This window comes from Arabidopsis thaliana (assembly GCF_000001735.4).
Source record: "Arabidopsis thaliana chromosome 1 sequence".
Classification (NCBI taxonomy): Eukaryota; Viridiplantae; Streptophyta; class Magnoliopsida; order Brassicales; family Brassicaceae; genus Arabidopsis; species Arabidopsis thaliana.
In genome coordinates, this window is record NC_003070.9 from 16,720,168 (window position 1) to 16,742,011 (window position 21,844).

Consider the following 21,844-nt stretch of genomic DNA (forward strand, 5'->3'; position numbering starts at 1 on the left):
TGGTAATTCGCTTGATCGTTACATGTGTTAAATTTATCCTTTAGACGTTGACATGTGTTACAATGTTTTTCTTTTTTCTTAAAGAAATTAGAAAATTTAGAAATATAAACATATTTACATGTATTAATTTATATGTCTATATCTAATAATAAGATGGAGTGTACATAATTAAATTGTATCTATATTGCAAAATTGAATTGGAAGATAGATAAGGTAAAACAACAATGAAAATTTATGAGAGCTTTGAGATAAAGGCTAATAAGCGATTTGGCACATGTGAGGTCACGGCTAGTCGAATAACCTTTCACGAGCGAGTCAAAATAGATGATGTAGTGGTCACTGTCAAAAGACAAGGTGACGTTGAAGAAGGTTCCATAACCGAGGTTCTCACCGGAGATGATTGATAACAAATAGATAAACGGTGGATTTAGAGATAGAAAGTTAAAGAAGCTTCGGTAACTACCACTTCATGGAGAGGGTATCATAATGATGTTCTTCTTCAACTTTTCAAATTCTTGAATACTAACGTTAATGTTGTTGGTTTGTACTTGCTAGGTTCAAGCATATTTCAACGAAGGAATTAGAGATCTCGTGAGATTATGAGCTTCTACTCCTTAGAGCTGGCGTGAGACATTATTGAGCAAATGACTAGTGGTTTGAGAGATTTTTAATATGACTATTCACTATTGTATGACTATAATAAACATAGTGCTCAACATATATATTCTCAAACATTTTTCTACTTTTTCCCAATATAATCCGCCGTAGCTTATGGAACTTGTCTTTTAATTACTTAGATTTGTAAATCAATTAAAATCCATAAGCCAACTAATTTTTATTAGTACATATCATTGTTTTACGAGATCATTATTTTAAGAGAATTAAATTCTAAATCATGGGATATCATCTCAAACTTTACAGGTTGTCCGAGCGCAATGTCAACGAAGGACTTAGTTATTTCGGTCAATTTATATTCGAGTTACTTAGGTCAATTCTGAAAACATTATCAAGTCAATTTATAATCGAGTTATTTAGGTCATATTATTTTTTGTTAAGTCGGCCTATACAACTTTTATATACAAAACAAAATCGTTGACTAAAACTAAAACTTCACGTCACGTTTACGTTGTGATTAACGATCATGAAATCCAAGTTAATAACAGTTTGCGGTAGATATCCAAGTTAGTATACAGTTTGCGGTATATTAAATTCATCTACCAAAGAAAAAAATCAAAGTAACGTCAAGAATCAGAGTGACAAAAAAACTACTTGAGACATGTTCGTTTGATCATCTGACATTTCAATTCAGGTGGTCCATCTCAATGTTCCATCCAAATGCTCTAATTTAAATGATGTTGTTTCAATTTTTGGATATTTATTTGATGGATCTTCTAAATGAATTTTTGTTTGTTTGATTAATTTTTATAAATTTTTATCTTCATCTAGATGAGTTTAATAACAAAATGACCAAAATAGTAATACTTTGATTTAATCATTTTTTTAATCTTAATCTTACCTATATTAATTTAATTATTACTCTAAAATATATTTACGTCTGAATATTTCAAAATTATTAATTTAACATATATAAACTGATTTTACAATTTTGTTATAAACATTACTTTGTTGTTTTTCCAGAAAAACATGATTTGACCGAACAAATACGATGAGATCTTTCTTCAACAATGCATATATAAAAAACATATAATATTTGTAATCCTACAAAATTCAGTGATGGGCATAAACATATTATAAAAATACCAAGATAATGAATAACCATAATAATAGGAAATTTGATATAGTGGACGTTCAAAATTTTGAAAAAATAATTTTATATATAAAGTTGGCTAACTCTCTCTATCCTTCTCCCATGTCATCGGAGAGAATGTCACTTATAACATCAGTTTGATTTATTTTAATTCAGAATTTGAATCATACATTAATTCGTGCTTATATAAAAATTTGACATGTTTCAAAGTATTAATTAAATAATTTCAAATTAATTAGTTACAAATTATATCAAACTCATAAATAAATTACCTTATTTAAATTTAGTTGAATAAGTTGTATAAAATTTTGCGTAAACATAAAATCAATAGAATTTAATTTAATTTTTGTTTTTATTAAAGTATAAAAAATAAATAATAAGATATTAAGAATTTAGGTCATGTTTTCATATACTAAAGTATATAGGGAGATTTGTAAAACTACCCTTTTTTACTACTCTTTTGCAACCATAATTTTTTATGTTGTTCATTTTTAAAAAATATACTTTCTTTTAAACATAATGACCAAATTATCCTCATTTAATGATAACACGTAATTGGAAACTAAAATTTCCCCTCCTAGTTTTTTGGCACCAAAATTTATTTTTCCCACCAAAAATAAATTTCCGTAACAAATTTTTTCTCAGCCAAAAAATACTTTTAAAAATTCTTGTAAATTTTTTAAAAACTCTTTAAAAAACCTAGTAAGGTTTTTTAAAAGCTTTGATAGTTGTAAAAAACTCTTGTAAATTATTTTAAAGCCTCTTAAAATCTTTATAAAGTCTTTAAATACATAAGTAAATACTTTAAAATCCTTTTTTAAATCTTTGGAAATCATTTGAAAATCTTTTACAATAGTTTTACAAGATTTACAAGAGTTTTTAAGAGTTTTAAAACGTTTTATAAGGATTTTTAAACCTTTGTAAATCCTTTTTAAATCTTTTTAAAACTCTTAAAAGGTCTTTACAATCATTTTTAACTCTTTGAAAATTTTTTGTAAGTTTTTAAAAATAATTATAACTCTTTTGAACCATTTTAAAACTCTTGTAAACCTTACCAAAAGGTTTTAAAAAAGTTTATAAGAATTTTTAAAGGATTTTAAAACCCTTGTAAATCTTTTAAAACTCCTTTAAAATCCTTTAAAACCCTTTAAAACCATTTAAAAATCTTTCAAAAATCCTCGTAAACCCTTTAATAATTTTTGAACCATTTTAAAACTCTTCTGAATCTCTTACAAAAGGTTTTAAAAAGATTTAAATGAGTTTTAAAACCCAATTTTAAAAAGATTTACAAGAGTTTTTAAAGGGTTTTAAAACCCTTATAAATATTTAAAAAACCATTGTAAATCCTTTAAAACTCTTGTAAACCAATTAAAAATCTTTTAAAAACTTTTGTAAACTCTTTCATAATTTTTTAACCATTTTAAAACTCTTGTGAACCTTTACAAAATATTTTCAAAAGATTTACAAGAGTTTTTAAAGGATATACTTGTAAATTCGTTTAAAATCTTTTAAAAACCCTTGTAATTCTCTTAAAACCCTTTAAAAATCCCTTGTAAATCTCTTAAAACAATAAACTCTTTAAAAATCTCTTGTAGATCTTTTAAAACCCTTTAAAAGTCCCTTGGAAATCTTTTAAAACCCCTTTTAAACCCTTTAAAATCCCTTGTAAAACTCTTTTTTTTACGAAATTGTTTTGGCTGGAAAAACTTTTTCGAAATTTTGGCAAAAAAAATATTTTAGAATATTTTAGGCAAAAAAATTAATATTTCATTTTCATAACCTATAACAATTTCCAAATAAGGGTAAAATGGTCATTAAAAATTTAAAGAGGGTATAAATGAAAATGACAAATAGGAAAGGGTATAATTGAATAGGGATAGTGCGGAAAGGGCATTCTTAGCAATTATTCAAGTATATATAGGACTAGTCACAATGAATATTGTTGAAAGAAAAATTTAGATATTAAACCAACACTAAAATTTTTGATTTATTGAAAGATAGGAAAATAAAATATTTTTGTTTTTAAGTAATTGTAAATAATTTTTAAATAATGTACTTAAAATAAATAAATAAGCAAAAAAATTAGAATGAATAATTTACTCGAGAGTTAGAGAAATACAACAATATGATAATTAGAAAGAAAAAAATACCAAAAAGATTATTTATGAAATTAGTTCAATCTATGTAAATTATTATAACTAACAAATTATGGATGAATAAACCAGCATGTTGCACGGGTGTTGGCCTAGTATAGTTTAATTTGGTTATTTAGTTAAACTTTACTATTAGATCGAATAATCATCAGACATCTCATGTGTAGGGTAACACAACAGTAATCATCACACATATAAAACCGGTCTTTTGGATTTACTTTCTCCTCGCAGACTTCACACCAATATGTCATGGTACTTGTCTCCTTTCCATAAGAAAGAGTGAGAATATGCTTATCATGCTTATACCTCACCTTTTGAGGTAAAGTAGCACATCCAAAACACAAAGCAAATTCACATTCAATGCAATTGAATGTTTCATTTGTGAATTCAAGCCTTGAATCTTTGCAAACGGAACATGATCTTTGCTCTTCTGGTTTAGATGTTAGGAATAAAGAATGATTATGACTTTCATGGAGTAGTGGCTCGGAAATCGTGGCGCACTGCACATGAAGCTTAAAAGAACATCCTTCTTTACAACTCTCATAGAAGAAACCAGCTATGCACGGCCAAGGACAAGCTGAACACTTATCCTTGTACTTCCTAACATCATCATTTCCTCCCATTAGAGAGAGCAAATGTGGATGTATCGGGTTATATGCTTTGAGAGAAAGATTTGCACATTCTTCATTGGAGAATATAATCACATTGCATACATGAGAAGAAGTTACCGAAATAGATGGGCATGATGCATGCTTGACATATCTTATTTTCGTCGTAAACTCTGCCTTCGTTCTCATCAAGCCTCAAATGATGATTCTGATGACTAAAATGGTGTATTACTCCTTTGCTTATTGTCACAAACGGCTCAACTTCTTCTTCTTCAATCTCTTCTGGCACTCCCTCAAGATATATGCCATCCCACACATTTTTTTGTGTGGCACATCTTGAATGTGCTGCATATGAACAACCGTCCTTGATACAAGAATAACCCCCATAATCGTTGTCGATTGTTTTCCGACAAACACCACAAGACCAATCTCCTTCGTCGAAAGAAGTGGTGAAAGAGATACGATGTTGATGGCGAGATATCCTTATGACACGTGGTAAGCTGATACATTTTAGATGAACCACAAAATCACAAGGGGGACACATATAGATAGGGGAGCTGGAATCGGCCACAGCACATACATTGCAGGTTAAGAAAGCTTGTCTTGGAAACAGAGCAAGTGTATCTGCATGCCACTTGGGATGGTCTATAAATAAGACTGGTGGCTTCTCTGCACAAGCTATATTCATAGCATAATCGCAAACCGTGCAATAATAAAATATCAATTTGAGATCTTCATCACAACAAAAGCATTTTCTGGTTTGAGTTATCGACGACTTCTGCAAAACAAGCTGGAGAGAATGCTTTGGATGAAGAAGGTGTTTTACCTCAACCGGTGTCTTTTCACATTCTACATGGTCCTCGCCGTTGCAATCTTTGCAAAGAAAGTGGGAAGCATCTTCTCCGCTTTCTAGGTAGAGTCTATGTTTGTTTTTGGGTTGACATCTTCCCTTTTCTTTGCTCGTCCGCTCGATTTTCCCCGTTACATGAAATTTTCCTTGTACAAGTTTTACTTTAGTTTGAGGGGACAAGGAAATAAGCTGTTCCAGCCCCCATTCGGCCTCCGGCTCCGAATCCGTACGATCGATGACAGATATTATTTTACCAATGAGGATTATGAGCTCTGAATCCCGATCCATTGAGTAGAGAAGAGAAAGCGTGTGTTGAAAAAGTGCCGCTAGCTTCATCGGTGGCTCCTCTTCCAGATCTATAGAGCTAATGAGACGGAACATTTCAGTTGTGCTTGATATGAAATCTGGTTCCGAGTTTGATATAGAGTGGGCAAAAGAGATTATTTGCTTAATGCATGATACTACTGAAATGAACTCCGACTCTGGCTCCGGCTCCGTCTCCAAATCTAGAGAACTAATGAGAGACATTAGTTGTTTGGTAAGTGATATGAATGATTTAAATTTTGGCAACTCCTCCGGCCCACCCCGCAACTCCAACTCCGCATTTGTCTTAATCGCAAAGATTGAGTATATTTGAGAAAGGAGTGATATGAACTTTGACTCTTGCTCTGGATCCATCTCCGGCTTCGGTTTTGGCTCTGGATCTGGCAAGATAAAGAGGGAGTATATTTGATCGATGGTTGATATAAGCTTTGGCATCGGCTCAAGGTTGAATGTTTCATAGAACATGTACATGAACTCTGGATCCGGCTTCGGCTCATAATCGGAACCTACAGAATTAAGGTGAGATACTTTTTGAATACTGAGTGATACAAGCTTCCTTAGCGGCTCCGGCTGGGAATCCAAATTCATGGAGTTGAAGAGGGAGATTGTTTCTGTAATGAGTGACATGAGCTTCGACTGCGGCTTCGGCTGCGTATTCAAATCCAATGAGCTGACCATAGAGATTATTTGAATCATGTTTGATATGGCATCTGAGTCTGTATTGCTGGGAGACAGTAACTGAGAAATGAGTGATAAGAGCCTCAACTCCGAATCTGAATCCATAGAGTTGCCGGGATTGATACGAAAGATTTTGAGAAAGAATGTTATAGTTAACTTTTTGTGCGCTCTAAAGGGTTATGTTTCTAAAGGCTATAATTTTCGTACATATATAGTAAACAGAAATCAAAATACCAAGTAAAAAGTGTGAAGAATAGGAACCCATGCTGTACGAATACTAAGTTAACGATCAAATTAATGATTAGATATATTTAAACATTAGTTTTAAAAAATTACAAGTAGCATTCGATATTCTACACTAGAAACAAATTATCTACGCATATATTTTACTTAAAAACAAATCATTGAGTGATGAACACGACCCCGCAACCTATATTAATTTAGCTATTAATAAGGGGTTTGTTTGGCCTATGCAAAAGTCAATGATCGATTTAGAGATAAACAAAGAATATTATAATTTACAAATTTATATTAGAGTTGTAGACTAATTAATTTAGCTCAAAATTTTGTAAATGGTGGTTGGGTTGGCCTATTCAAATTTCACGCACAATACACCAACAGCATAGGAAAATAGCTGAATTCGTCAAACAAAACTTTTGCATGTCGATCATGAGATCTTAGTTATCTGGTATAGAAATTACCCATAAAAGGTTTAAAAGAACCACTTAACTGTATTCACTTCTTTATTTTTTTAAGGTATTCAGTTCATCTAATAAAGACAAAATCAAAAATGTATATCCATGAGTAGATTTCTTAAGGAGCTGTGAGATGTAGAGCCATTAACTAGAGTTTTTTTTTTTTCCTTCTTTTATTTTCCATTAAGGATGAAAAACATACAAAGCCCTCAGGCCCAACCAAGGGTACGCAGACCCAACATTACAAGGCCGAAGCCCAAAGGAGGGGCACGCAGGCCCCCAACAAGAGAAAAGAAAAGAAGAAAAGCAGAAAAGAGGAAGCCCAGAGGCCCAAAAGAAGAGGAAAACTTACCATGATAACACCGCACGAAGAAGGACCTTAGTGCACCTGAAAAACACTGAACCAGGAGGCTAACAGAGAAGGACCGGGGGACTTCTGATGCTGAAGACGAGAGAGAGGGTCGAGGAGCGCCCGAACAGTCAACTGGATGTCCTTAATGACCTGAGCAGATGAACGGAACGTTGCGGAGTGGATCCTCGCGTTGTGCTCCTTCCAAGTGAAGTAAATCACAGCTTGAAAGAGGATCTTGAGAATGAAGGATATGTTTTTATCTGGAGAAGGCGACCTCATCCAAAGAAGAGAATCCTTGAAAGAAAACGGCGGAGAGAGACCAGAAGCAGAAATGAAGAATCTCCAAACCTGGCTGCTAAAGTGGCAATCAAAAAACAGGTGGTCTCTAGTCTCATCACAAGAGTTGCAGAGAACGCAGGAGGAGGGAATGTTGAGGCCCCATCTTCTCAGCCTATCCCGAGTGTAAAGACGATTCCAAGCGGCACCCAATAAATGAAGGCATGCTTCGGGATATGGTTCTTGAACCAAACCGCTTTATGCCAATCGACACTGTTACCAATTGGGTGGAGGGCAAGCCAAGTATCTGCAGAGGAGAAAAGAGACTTAGGAGACCTGTGATTCGGTTTCCATAGAAACCTATCATCCTCTTCTCTGCTATATTTGCCACAGGAGGAAGAATCCCCTTAATCAAACTGATGATAGGGTTCCTGCTGCGACTCGCAGAGATCCACCAGTCATTCCCTCTCAGAGCATCTCTAACCGTAGAGTCTCTAGGCAAACCAGTAATCTGAGGACCGGTAGGAACAGTCAAGTCAATTAAAGGGCCATGAGAGGTCCAATTATCAAGCCAGAAGTTCGCTGTGACACCTGATCCAACCTCACAGACAATAAAGGGACGAGCTAAGGTCCGCAACTTACATAATCTTCGCAAAATCCAGCTCCCAGAGAAAGAGGGATTGAGATACCAAAAGTTCTTATTCCTGATGAGGTTGACTCTTACCCATGACACCCAAAGCGAGCTTGCAGCCGTGAAAAGCATCCAGATAAGCTTTAGAGCCAGCACCTTATTCCAAGCCACTAAATCCCGCAAGCCAAGGCCGCCACAAACTTTGGAGGAACAAACAATTTCCCAGGATAACTTCGCTCCTCTGGCCGAATTCGGGGCTCCTTTCCAAAGAAAGGCATTATACATTTGCTCCAGTTTGCGCAAACACTGATTGGGTAAGAGGAAGACGGAGGTCCAAAAATTAATAGAAGAGAAGATGACAGACTTGAGGAGCTGCAATCTTCCCGCAAAAGATAGGTGTCTGGAGGTCCAAGAAGTGAATCTGCTATTCACTTTATCGATGAGAGGTTGGTAGTCCTGCCTCCTCATCTTCTGAGCCATGAGTGGGACTCCAAGGTACCGAACCGCTCTCTATTTAGCTTCCTACATGCCAACTTTGCAGCCTTCATAAGAGCTCCCAGAGTAAACATGTTTGAGCCCACAACAATGTCACTAGACCAAGCCTCTTTGACGCAGTTCAAGAAGGTGGGATGGGACAATGTAACTGCTGACTTCGACAGAGCCTGGACTTCCACAGATGAGGTAGCGATCTTGGGAGGAGAACTGGTCGATCTCTTTTTGGAACGGGAGCGTCTTCTCCTTATCCTGGAGGAAGATGAGACATCCTCCTTGTGAAGCAAATTGATAGAAGTCCCGTCATCAGAAGGAGCGATTGGAAGAAGGACCGAGGACTGGGAGACATCCTTAGAGCCCGAGGGAAGATCTCTCTTGAAGGGATACTTCTTCATTAGAGGTTTAGGGCAACGCGAGAGAAGGTGGCCATAACATCCACAATTCAGACACTTAGGAGGAGGTCTTGGATACTCAACCGAAATCTTAGCAGAGTTCCCATGAATGTCTTTCACCACCACAGAATCTGGCAGCGGAATATCAAGCTTAATCACAACTTTAACCTTAGTGGTGCCAATGTTGATCGGGTCCAATTTGGACTTCTCCGTGTGTAGGGGCTCTCCGATACCACTTGCGATAACACTGATTCCGTCAAGAGAATAGAGTTGAGGAGGCACATTCTTAAGGATCGCCCAAGTAGGGGCAGACTGAAGCTCTTTGAATTCGCGAAGTCCCTCTGAAGACCAATGGTAAACCGTACAAGAACAATTTCCTGCCTGCCAGAACCCGACGTCCATAACCCATTGGCGGGTGCTTACAGAAGGGATGAAAATCATAGCAGCGGTCTGCGAAATCACTCTAACCGTGATACCTCCATAACGACCCCAAATAGGATTTAAATCATTGAAGATCTTGGCAGGAGAGGGAGAAAGACCATAGAATTGGGCCACCAAATGGCCCTTCCACATCTCCACCGACTTCAGAAGAACACAGGGAGGAGCAATGACCACCGGAGTACCATCTTCCATAAAAGTAGGAGAGTTCATTTGTTTTAGGTTACGAAGAGAAGCTTTAAACTTTGAAGCCCAAGGGAGATCAACCTTAGGCTCGCTATCCGTCACTTCCACAAGGCTATGACTAACTGGCCGCCCGGATTGAACGGGTCCAAGCACCTCAGGGGAACCCACTGAACCGCCGATGGAGAAGGAGCCAGCAACCAAGGATCCCTGAACGATAGGTGGAGGAATAACAACCTACGGAGAGGAGGTCTCAGACCCGTGGTTAGAAGGAGAAACAATATGAATCGGGGAGGAGCTCTCAGACCCTAACACGGGGGGGGGGGGCGCAAAACCAGAGAGTCAGACTCAGTATTGGAGATCTCAACCACACCCACTAAAGGAGCCAAAACCGAAGAACCAACCACAGGGGAGGAGCTCTCAGACCCTTGGTTCTCAAGAGGAAGAATACCAATCCCAAGGAAGGAGATCTCAGACCTTGGGACAACGAAAGGCGACAAGCCAACCATCGAACCAGAAATTACGGAGGAGGGCAAATCCACTTCAGGGATGAGAGAATCCGGCGACAACACAAGACTAGGAAGAGGAGGAGAGGCAGCCGAAGGAGGAGGGGACAAAGGCGCGACGGAGGAAATGGAGGGACTCACCGAGAGGGAGCTAACAACAGCCGGGAGGCTAGAGGCAGCATCCGAAGGGCTAACTAGAACAGAAGCAGCCAGAACACGCGCAAACTTGGAGGAGCCAAGGAACAACGGAGGCCGGGACTTGGCCTTCTTCTTCTTCATGACGGACGGAGAGCACCCGTCGGCCGGCAAGGGGCCAGCGAACGCCGACGGAACCAGATCTAGAACTAATCGCCTTTTGAATTGCCTTATCGCCTTACGCCGGGCCCACCATATCCCAATCGAAATTTTGTTTATTGAATGGTTTTCGCCATTAACTAGAGTTATTAAAGTTTTACAGTCTCCTTCCATAATTACTCGTCTATATCTTCGTATCCATGTTTTTTGTAATGCTGCCAGTAGTGCCATGGTCTCCGCCTCCAGTGGGGTGCTTATATGTTTAAGAATCCGTGAACCCCAATGTTGTGGAGTCCCGTCATGGTTCTGATAACCCATCCTCTTGTAGCTTCTAAGTTCTGCACATTAAAACTAGCATCAAAGTTACATTTACTAGTCATTAGCGGTGGACTTGTCCAATTCTTGTTGGCTGCGTGATTGGATCGAATTGGTGTAGGCCTTCGACATTGTATGCGTGTAGCATTTAGCCATTCTTTTGTTTCAGTCTCGGCTTTTACTATTGTTGTTGATGAACTTTCTCTGAAATTATTGAACACCAAGTTGTTTATTGCTTTTCATATTCTTCAAAGTAGCCAAAAAGGTAGGAGTTTCAGAAAATTTGATATCGTGTTTTTCTGAATGAAACTTAGAATGATTTAGATGTTTTCCTCAATGTTATTAGAAAATGAATAATTTCGATGGAGTTGAGTATTAGCTAGTCACCGTGCCATAGTTGCAAAAGGACATGTAAAGACATATGATTGATGGATTCATTATCTCATTAGCAACATGGACAAGTGGGATCTATACACATACCTCTTTAGTTAATCTTTCTCTTGTGACTAGAGCTCTACCAAGAATTCACCAGAGAAACTGTTTTAGTTTTGGCATGATTGGCAGGTTCCAGACTTTTTTTTTTAGTTCAATTGAGCAACGAGGTCTGATTATTATAGGTGTGGTATCCGAAGGATCATGAGTTATCCTGATATAACCTTGTATTTACCAGTAGTGTTATAGTTCCATGTAAGTTTATCAGGTTTCCTTATTCTTCAGAGGTAACTACGCCGGAGATAATCATGATCACTTGGGTCCACAAACTGTGTAATTTTGGAATCGTCCCAAGAATAGCTGGAGCCATTAAAGTAGAGTAAATTATCAAGTGACATCTCTTTGTATCTCTCATCCGTGTTCAAGGGCCAAGGATGATGAGAATCAACCACATTATCCATCCCTATTCGAATAGAACTACCATCACCAATCGTGTATCTTGTTCCTTTATTAATAAGGCAATCTTGGAAAGAAGAGAGGACCATCCAAAAGACTGTTGTTTTCTTGCTCTAGCGTCAAGTATCGAGTCATCTTTAAAGTATCTAGCCTTCATAACACGAGCAAATAAAGAGTTTGGATGTTGTATGATCCGCCAAGCCTATTTTGCAAGAAGAGCATCATTAAATTTTGCAAGATCCCAAAAACCAAGTCCGCCTTCTTTCTTTGAATATTGAAGTTTTTTCCTTGCTATCTATGGTTCTGCTCTCTGATTTGAAGCTTTTTCGAACCAAAAGTTCATTAGTAATGATTCAGTCTCCAAAACAATACTTTGGGGAAGTTTAAAATAGGACATCGCGTACACCGGCATCGCTAGAACAACCGACTTTAGCATTATCTCTTTTCCTGCTGGCGAGAGAAATTTTGCATTCCAAGAAGAAGTTCTTTTTCTGACCCGGTCGATGATATAGTCGAACATCTCCTTTTTTTTGCGGCCAAATTGTTCGGGGAGTCCTAGATATTTTCCACCTCCTCCTTGGTTTGGGATGTTTAAAGCATTTTTCAGACGGGATTTTGTAGAACCATAATCACAGGATCCAAATGTTATCATCGATTTATGAACATTTATTTTCTGGCCCGAATAGTATTCATACACATCAAAAACATCTTACATTAGCTTGGCAGAAAACAATAAATTGTCTGTAAATTGTAGATGGGTTATCGGCGGGGCACCATTTCCAATATGAACTCCACGAATATCGCCGCTTGAAGCTTCTACTTTGATGAGATGGCTCACACCACATAAAATGAACAAATATGGTGACAAAGGATCTCCTTATCTTATACCTCGAGTTGTTGTAATGTAGCCTTGAGGGGACCCGTTGATAAAAACCGAATAATGAACGGATTTAACAGCAACCATAATCCATCCTATGCATTTGTTACAAAACCCAAATAGTCGCATTGTTGTTTCTAGGAAATCTCATCCAGCTCTATCGTATTCTTTGCTAACATCTGTTTTCACTGCCATGTATGTTTTTGATACTCGCTTTCGGACTTTTAGCGAGTGCATTATTTCATGTGCTATCATGACGTTGTCATTAATGATTCGCCCCGGGCTAAAAGCAGCTTGAGAGTCTGATACGGTCGGATCTAAGTGAGCTTTTAGGTGATTCACTAAACATTTGATATGACTTTATAAAAGACGTTGCATAAGGCAATGGGTCTATAATCAGACAACGTTGAAGGATCTGTCACTTTTGGATCATACAAATATTAGTATGATTTATGTTGGTCTTCATAGATGATGTTTCAAAGAAGTTTTTTTACTTCTATTATAACATCGTTGCCAACTATGTCCCAACATTGTTTGTAGAATCTTGCTGTTAATCCGTCTGGACCTGGGGCTTTGTCATCTCCAATTTGGCAAATAGCTTCATATATTTCATTGTAGCTAAATGCTTTTGTAAGATCTAAATTTACTGTATTAGAGAGATGATTTAAAGTATGCAAATTCAATTGGGGATACTTGTATACCATTTGAACCGAAGATGTTTGTGAAAATATCTTGAGCATGGTGACTAATCTCATCGTCTCCAGTAAACATTTGATCCTGCTCATCCATTATTGAGTTAATTCTGTTTCGGGAATACCTAGTTTTTGCGCAAGCATGAAAGAAGCCCGTGTTACGATCGCCCTCCTTCAACCACTGATTACGACACTTTTGTTTCCAATATTTTTCTTCATCACTGAATGCTTTGGACAAAGACTCTTGTATCTGGGAATTTGATGTTGCTCTACTCTCACCATACTTTCCATTGCTGTATTTAATCTTGACTGAAGGTTTTTTATTGTCACGTCCGAATTTAAATTGGAACAGTGTTTGAGTCTTGCCATGGCCCGTCTACAACACCGGATACGTTCTGTAATAGCTGTTTCTTGAAGGTTGTTGTTGGTGCCCCAACCTACTTGAACCACACGTTTAAAGGTATGTATTTCAAATAGGCGGTTATCAAATCGAAATAGCTTTTGACGTGTTGGAGTTGAATCATTGATGTGAACTAGCACTGGTTTGTGATCCGATCCCGTGAAATCCAAAACTCTGTTTCTGCATTAGGAAAAGCTGCTGCCGAAGCCGAATTAATAAAGACTCTGTCCAAGCAACATTATACTATATGAATGTGTCTTTCTCCCACCCAAGTGTATTTATCTCCTCTTGATCTTATGTCTTCAAGGTCGCGATAAGAAACCATGTTTCGGAAATCTGTAAAAGTTCATTCTTAAAGGGCCACGGATTTTCTCAGCATTGGACAATACCTCATTAAAATCACCAATTAACATCTATTCTTCATTTCGATTGTCTGAAATTAGCTCAAGTTTTTCCCATAGTTGATGACGTTTAGTTTGTACAGGATGTCCATACACCAAGACAAATATAATAGAAGCTCTTATTATTATATGTTACATGAGAATCAATGAGTCTTTCATTATGAGAAATCAAGGACAAAGATAAATTGTTCTTCCACATAAGAGCTAAGCCACCACTCCTTCCAATGGGGGCTGAGTTATTATATTAGGAAATCCTAAATTACACGCTAATTTACATAATACATCAAACTGATTAAGAGTTTCAACTAGAAGTAGAATAACATACTTATATATACGAGTTAAACGGAAAAGCCGTAACTGCGTCAGCGGCACACCAATGCCCTGACAATTCCATGAGGCTATCCTCCTATTCGATCCCTTAGGGGTACCAGGCCCCCATGCCTCCGTCTATTCCATTACGTATCGAACAGGAGCCTGTCGACTCTGTTTTCCTCTCCTTTTTGTAGAGTAGGCTCAAAACCGCCATCTCATCTACTGCTTCAACCTTTTGGTACATGTCTTCAAACTGAACTCTCTTTCTCTCCATGAAAACAAACTGATTTTGTGCATTGTCAGAGGACTCCAAGAGTAGATCATTGTAATCCGGTGTCCGGGTCCTAACTCTCGCGAGTTTGGCATGTAGGTAACGCGCCCTCTCAACTATAAGATTTGTGTCTTCAAAGACACTTGGGACATATGAAGGCTCCAAGTCTCTCATGGTATGACCTTGGTTTGCAAACGGTAGCAAAGCTTTGAGTCCTGGAATGAGGGTTGCTGGATCAACCGTCTGAAGGGTGTATGTGTCACTCATGTCCTTATCTTTGTTGTCTCCTTGATCATCGTTATCATCCTCGTCACTCAAGTCTATTGGGTCTGCATCATCAAAGGTAAGGAGGGTGCATTCCTTAGACATCATGTTTCAAGGAACCACATTTGGAACAATAGTTTCTCAGACGTTCAAAATGATACTTGATGACATTGTTTTCATCAGCAGCAAATTGGAAATTCCTCTGGAAGCAAAGCGGATCATCTAGATTCCAATTAAGCCGCACTCTTAGAAATCCAGCGTGATTCACATTCTCATCAAAGTCTACAACAACAACATAGCCTAACCTATTTTCAACGCATCTTGCCATTGCATTGGTAAGGAAGAGAAGAGAGATACCCATTAGTTGTACCCAAAACGGGATGATCTTCATCTCGGCTTCACTGATATTCGGGTACCAACGATGAATTGAGAGCATCCCGTCATTGAACGACTATGGTCCACGACGGAGAACCAAGTTCATCGCTTGTTTAGTCTGAAATTTAAGTTGGATCTTGCCTTGTCCAGGATTCTGCCAACACACGAATCAGGGAAACCTAAACTCTTGGCATCTGACCAATAAGAGCACGAAGATTCTGTTTGCGAGGGTTCATTGTTGTCACAACCATAGTGAAGCGGTTAACAAACGCAGCCTGAGAACAAAAATCTCGAGAAAGAGCCATGAGTTTGTCATCGATCCCCAAATTCAAGTCTTGAAAGGATTTTCGTAATTTGTCACTTATGATTCAGAATGAGAGTGTTTGGGAAGAGGTGGAAAAGGGGAAACGGATTCAGTGATATATAGTGTCTACGGCCTGAATATTAGCACATGGACACAATGCGACACCCACAGTCAAAAGCTGATTGAACGCTAGCTATGTGTTGTACTCTCAGACATATACAAGAGAAGAAGAGAGAAGAGAGGGATTTTGTTGATGCTTTGATCGATGATTGAAATGAGATGAAGAAGCTTTGCTTATAAAGCCAAAGCCTTCAACGTTTTTAGTCAGAGAGAGAATCATGCCAACGTGTGAGAATTCAATCTTCATTAAAGTCTTGAGTTGATGCACATTGATTTTGTTGTTACAAAATTCATTCAATTAACAGAGATATTTGTTGACTACATCAAATCATTAGGCAAATAATCATTGAGTTATAAGCCCATTCCCAAATCCCAAATCCAGACCGGTCCGGAACGACACGACACCATTTGGCCCGACACAACATGGTTAGACAAATGTGTGCGGTTTGGGTTTCTCTTTTTAATTTTCAAAGTGTTACATTTGACCCTTAGTCAAATTTCAAGCTTTCCAAGGTAGTCACTTTAGACTTTCATTCAAACAAACTTCGTTTTTGACATTTGAATACACCATCACGTAGTGCTCACAGCAACGGTTTTATCGTGCCTAAGAAGTGGTCATTCTGATGATCTTCACCTGAAAATCCACTGTAACAATGGTCAAAACCATTTCGTCAAAAAACAAGTTCCAACGTAAAGTTGGATCCATGGCAATTTGTATGGGTAGTTACCCTCCGAAAGGGATGGGATACGATAACTGCCATAGAAACGGATAAGCAGAGAGTAACCACCATCGAAAGTCTTTGAGAGAATCGGATTCCGATAGTAGGAAAAACACTCCGGCGAAGAGAAATCAAACGATGTGAGTAGGGCAAAAAATAACCCTTAGAGAGCGCCGTTAGATAACATATCAATATTAAATTAGATAACATAACATATAATTCTACAAAATTAATTATCTAGAAATAGAGCAAGTATTAAATTACTTGATTGATTTAATAGATTTTTCTTTGTATTTTGTTTATAGTTGAATAAAATCAACATTTTGTTTTCCAAGTGACTCATCTACATTTTTTAAGTGGCAATTATTATTTTCAAGTGGGAGTATATTTATTAAATAAATTATTTTTTCACAATATTGTTTACAACTTTTTTGTTTGACAATTGGTTAATCGGTTAGGAATCTCGGAGTTGAATAATACTATATAAAAGAAATATTTTCAATAATCTAGTAGTGCTATTTTATGTTGGAAAAGGTAGTGGTGGACAAGTAATGATGAAGTTGAGATGTTATAGTTCATAATTTAGAAAATATATAGTGGAATTCATCAAGATATTCATTACGGTCTAAAAAATTTCAAAATATTGAGTTTCCCTTCACCAAGAGGAATTGTAAAATAGACAACACATCTATTAGCTAATAAGGGTTGTCAAACTAGTTGCTATTTTTTTGATTGTATGTACTCGCCAATATGGTTCAGTAAACAATTGTATCTTGACAATTTAAATTCATATAATTATATTATCGACGAACTAAATATATAGTGGACAAATAATGCAACATGAGATGTCATAGTTCATAATTTAGAAAATATATAGTGTTTGGTTTAACTGAAATTATACCAGATTGACTCATAACTTAATAAGAATGACTCAAATGACTCTCAATCAAAGTGTAGAACTAGACTAACAAATCTCGTGTAATAAGACATATTAACCTTTAATCTAATTTTATTAAAATAGTGAAAAACAAATGACAATATTTTATAAAAATCTGCAGACACTAATAAAAGCATGTCGTAACTAGGGGTGTCAAAATGGGTCAAAATTCATGGGTCAACTCAATTTAACTCAACCCATGAACCCTAATGAGTTAAATTTTTTGACTCAAATGAGTTGATGGGTCAAATGAGTTATTGGGTCAATTGGTTTGATGAGTCAAATGAGTCAAATTGAATTAAACCAAGTAAAATCTCTAAACCAATGCCAATTTAAGCTTAACCAAAACATCTAAACCAATTTAATAAAATCAATATTTTCCAAATTTCTTAAATATACAAGCGATGTAATTGAAAAAAGTAAACTCGTAATTTTTCCACCAAAAAACATAAACCCGTGATTTTCCCGCCAAAAACGTAAACCCATGATTTTCCCGCCAAAAGCGTAAACCTGTAATTTTCCCGCCAAAAACTCGTAACGTTATGAATTTTTTTGGCGTGAAAATTCCGGGTTTACGCTTTTGGCGGGAAAATTCCGGGTTTTGGTTTTTGGCGGAAAAATTACAGGTTTACGCTTTTGGCGGGAAAATTACAGGTTTACGCTTTTGGCGGGAAAATCATGGGTTTACGTTTTTGGCGAGAAAATCACGGGTTTATAACTCATTTGACCCATCAACTCATTTGAGTCAAAAAATTTAACTCATTAGGGTTCATGGGTTGAGTTGAGTTGAGTTGAGCCATGAATTTTGACCCATTTTGACACTCCTAGTTATACCACAGATTTGTTACACAACCATTTGAAATATTAAAGTTTTAGAAAAATCTGGAGAGACTGCATACAACAAATCTGTCGTGAAAAACTAATCTATGTGATATTATAAATTTGTCATAACTATATCCAAAAATTTCTATCAAACAAAATCTGTAGTTCCAAAAAAAATCTGTGGTCCAAAATAAATATCTCGCAATAGGAGTCTCATATTTAACAAAATCGAGCAAAAAGACGGAGTAGCAGTATCGTAAATAAAATATATTTTTTCAAAATATAAATTGTTTTACTAATGACAATCCTGTATTATTGTTTTTCCTACAAAAGAAGATAAAAGCATTTTAGACATTATCATTACCTATATAATCTATATATTTAGCATGTCATTCTAGTAATAAATACAAAATATGGATGACTACAATATTATGTATTGTACATTTTAATAATCTTACAATTTTGTCCTACGTGAAGTCATGACATGTTCCCAATCCCAGATGGGATCCAAAGACTTGCTCTAATCGAGAGTGCATTTTCATATTAAACTAACCTTTAGAAACAATATCTCCAATCTAGTTGAAATAAAATAGAAGTCAATATATAGTATAGATTGTATTGAAATCAATTGAACGGCTAACTTTATAACAAAGAATAATATAAAAAAGACCAAGCGTTAGCTGTATTCACAAGTCTTATATTAAATGGTTCGCTAAAGCTAATATATATGCAAGGGGGAAGAAGAGAGGAAGAATATCACACAAAAGAAAAACCAAAATAATCAAAATCTCCATTTTAGCAACTATGAATTCTGTTGGTGTATTTCGTAAGGAGGAAATTGATGGAAAATCATTTTTGGTATACACATTAACACAAACAGACAACCCAACTTCCTCCGGTGAAGCACTAGCCATGGATTCTGGTGGCGACGACCTCCCTCTTCAACCTCTTTTTTTCTGTCCTGCTGCACGTATCAATTTTCATAAGCTCAGACTAAAGATGCACAATCATGATGATGATGATGATGCTGAAGATGACGATAACGGAGATGACAAAGAAGATGGCGATGATGACAACAAAGGTGATGATGGTGATGATGACAACGAAGATGACAACGAAGATGATGACAACGATGATGATGATGATGATGATGATGATGATGATGATGATGATGATGATGATGATGATGATGGTGATGATGACAACGAAGATGGCGATTGCGATGACGATGACGGTGACTTGCTTCTTCCATTCGATTCCACCCCTCACTTCCCCAGCACAAGAAGTGGTGATCAACAAGGTGAATCTTTGCTTGATTGCAACCACCCAGACGTTTGTAAGCTCCCTGTAGTCCCTCTTTTTTGGTGCAACAATAAAGAACGTTCTACTGTTGGATTCGAGTGCGGTGCATGTAAAATGACAACGCTCTGCGAAAGCTATTTTGCATGTCTCCAATGCCAAGGAAAGTTCCACAAAGAATGTGTTGAGTCTCCACCTGAGATCAAACACCCTTCCCACCCCTTTCATTCTCTTCGACTTTGCAGTTTTCAAACGAGGCTTACTAGCGGTTGTTGTAGAAAAATTACCTTTGGCATGTTTTATCAGTGTACAACCTGCAATTTGAGTATGCATCCCGTCTGTGCGATGAGGCCAGTACCCTTGGTTGTAGACCATCCTAAAAGCCATCCCCATCCTCTCTCCTTTTTCCCTACACAAGCTTCTACAGTTTGCCATATTTGTGCCAAGATTAAGCATCTTGATCCCACATATATCTGTATCCAATGTGTCTTCGTAATCCATAAAGGTTGTATGGGTTTCCCACATACCATAAGAATATCTCGTCACCCTCACCGTATCTCTTTTACCTCTTCCCTTCCATCTAGAACGCTGTCTTGTGGAGTCTGTCATCAACAAGTTGACAACAATTATGGTGCATACTCTTGCAATAATTGTGACGGTTATTTTGTTCATTCAAAATGTGCAATACATCCAAAAGTGTGGGATGGAAAAGAACTCGAAGGAGTACCAGAAGAAGATGATTTGATAGACGATGGTGAGCCGTTCGAGAGGATATCTGATGGAATTATACACCATCCTTTTCATAGTCACCACTTGCGACATGAGATGAGCATAACTTATGATGAAAGTAAGTATTGTCAAGGGTGTGCTCTTCCAATCTATGAAGGTCAGTTTTATTCATGCATGGAATGTGACTTCATCCTCCATGACAGTTGTGCAAATGCTCCACGGATGAAACGGTATCCTTTATATCCACATCCAATAACACTTAAATTTGCCACCGTGAGAAATAATAGTTTCACAAGTCAATTTCGTTGTGCTGTATGTGATCGTCATGGTAATGGTTTCTTCTATGAGCATCACGGCGAAGATAAAATGTTCCGGCTAGATTTACGGTGTGCCTTGATTACCGAACCGTTGGTATATCAAGGCCACATGCATCCCTTATTCCTACTGTGGGACGACACAGAGAGTCTGATAAGTTGTCAAATGTGCAAAAAGAAAAGCTACTATTCACAACTGTTTTGCCTGGAATGCGAGTATTCTCTATGTTTGCGTTGTGTTACCTTCCCATATAAAGTAAGGTATAAGCATGATAGTCATTTTCTCACAATTTGCGATGTGAAGGAGGCAAGTGATGAACTAGACTGGTGTGACATTTGTGAAGGCAAAATAGAAGAAGAGAAAGAAAAGGAATATAATTGGGATGATAGAGAAAGAGAGCTACGATTCTATAAATGCAATGATTGTAGCACTGCTCTTCATGTTGATTGTTTGCTTGGTGTAGACATGTACATGAAACCTATTACAGACTACATTTCTGTCATCACGCTCACATCTAAGGGTACGAAACGGAAAGATCTTTGGATTTTTCTTAACAACTCTCTCACTCGACCAATTTGCACTACATGCTTAAGTCGTTGTCCATTCCCAATATTTTTCAAAGGGCACACCAAAATCTTCTGTTCTTTGTATTGTAGTGAGGACTGATCATCAAACTAGTTATCTCTTTTCTCTGTCAATCTAGTTATCCCTTTTCTTTGTCAATTTGAAGTATTTTTGTTTTGGGTTTGTTGTATTTCTTAATTGGTGGATATGTTAAAATACAAGATATTTGTGGTTGTGTCTTCTCATCGCATCTTTTTGTTAAAATTTCGCATTTTTTGGTAAAATTTTAGTAATAATTCAAATATTTGTGTATATCATAATAATTTAATACATAAATACTAGGTTCAAGGATTCGGTTTTATTCAGTTTTTCGGTTCTAGCCTCTTAGGATCCATAAGAGAACCAAAAAAGTTTCGGGTTCAGGTTCGCATACTTAGAAAGAGAGCCGAAAATTAACTGAACTCCATTAATAGATATCCGTTCCGTTTGGTTCCCGTTATTTTACACAAAATACCAAAAAAAAACGAAAAAACCAAATATCCAAAACATTTTTGACGAAATATCTATGAACAAAAATATTAAAATATTGACAAAAAAAAT

The 21,844-nt window shown here is 36.9% G+C and overlaps 2 protein-coding genes and 2 pseudogenes across 5 annotated transcripts; 1 reads left to right on the forward strand and 3 right to left on the reverse strand.

Annotated features, from left to right (window-relative positions):
• Positions 1-4,069: 4,069 nt before the first annotated feature.
• On the reverse strand, positions 4,070-6,585 carry AT1G44030 (Cysteine/Histidine-rich C1 domain family protein). 2 transcript variants are annotated; one of them, NM_001333225.1, is made up of 1 exon: positions 4,070-6,585. In NM_001333225.1, exon 1 carries the CDS (start codon positions 6,484-6,486, stop codon positions 4,606-4,608), a length of 1,881 nt encoding a protein of 626 aa, NP_001320396.1. In that variant the 5' UTR covers positions 6,487-6,585; the 3' UTR covers positions 4,070-4,605. The 2 variants fall into 2 exon arrangements, with proteins under 2 accessions (NP_001320396.1, NP_175069.1); NM_103529.1 differs by having other exon boundaries at positions 4,070-6,476.
• An 855-nt stretch (positions 6,586-7,440) lies between these two features.
• On the reverse strand, positions 7,441-8,841 carry AT1G44040 (annotated as a pseudogene). Its single transcript has one exon.
• Positions 8,842-10,769: 1,928 nt separating this feature from the next.
• On the reverse strand, positions 10,770-15,800 carry AT1G44045 (annotated as a pseudogene; the record flags this gene model as incomplete). The annotated part of the gene is made up of 1 exon: positions 10,770-15,800.
• Positions 15,801-19,024: 3,224 nt separating this feature from the next.
• On the forward strand, positions 19,025-21,485 carry AT1G44050 (Cysteine/Histidine-rich C1 domain family protein). Its single transcript, NM_103530.3, has one exon. It carries the CDS (start codon positions 19,142-19,144, stop codon positions 21,344-21,346), a length of 2,205 nt encoding a protein of 734 aa, NP_175070.2. The 5' UTR covers positions 19,025-19,141; the 3' UTR covers positions 21,347-21,485.
• The last annotated feature ends 359 nt before the right edge of the window (positions 21,486-21,844 follow it).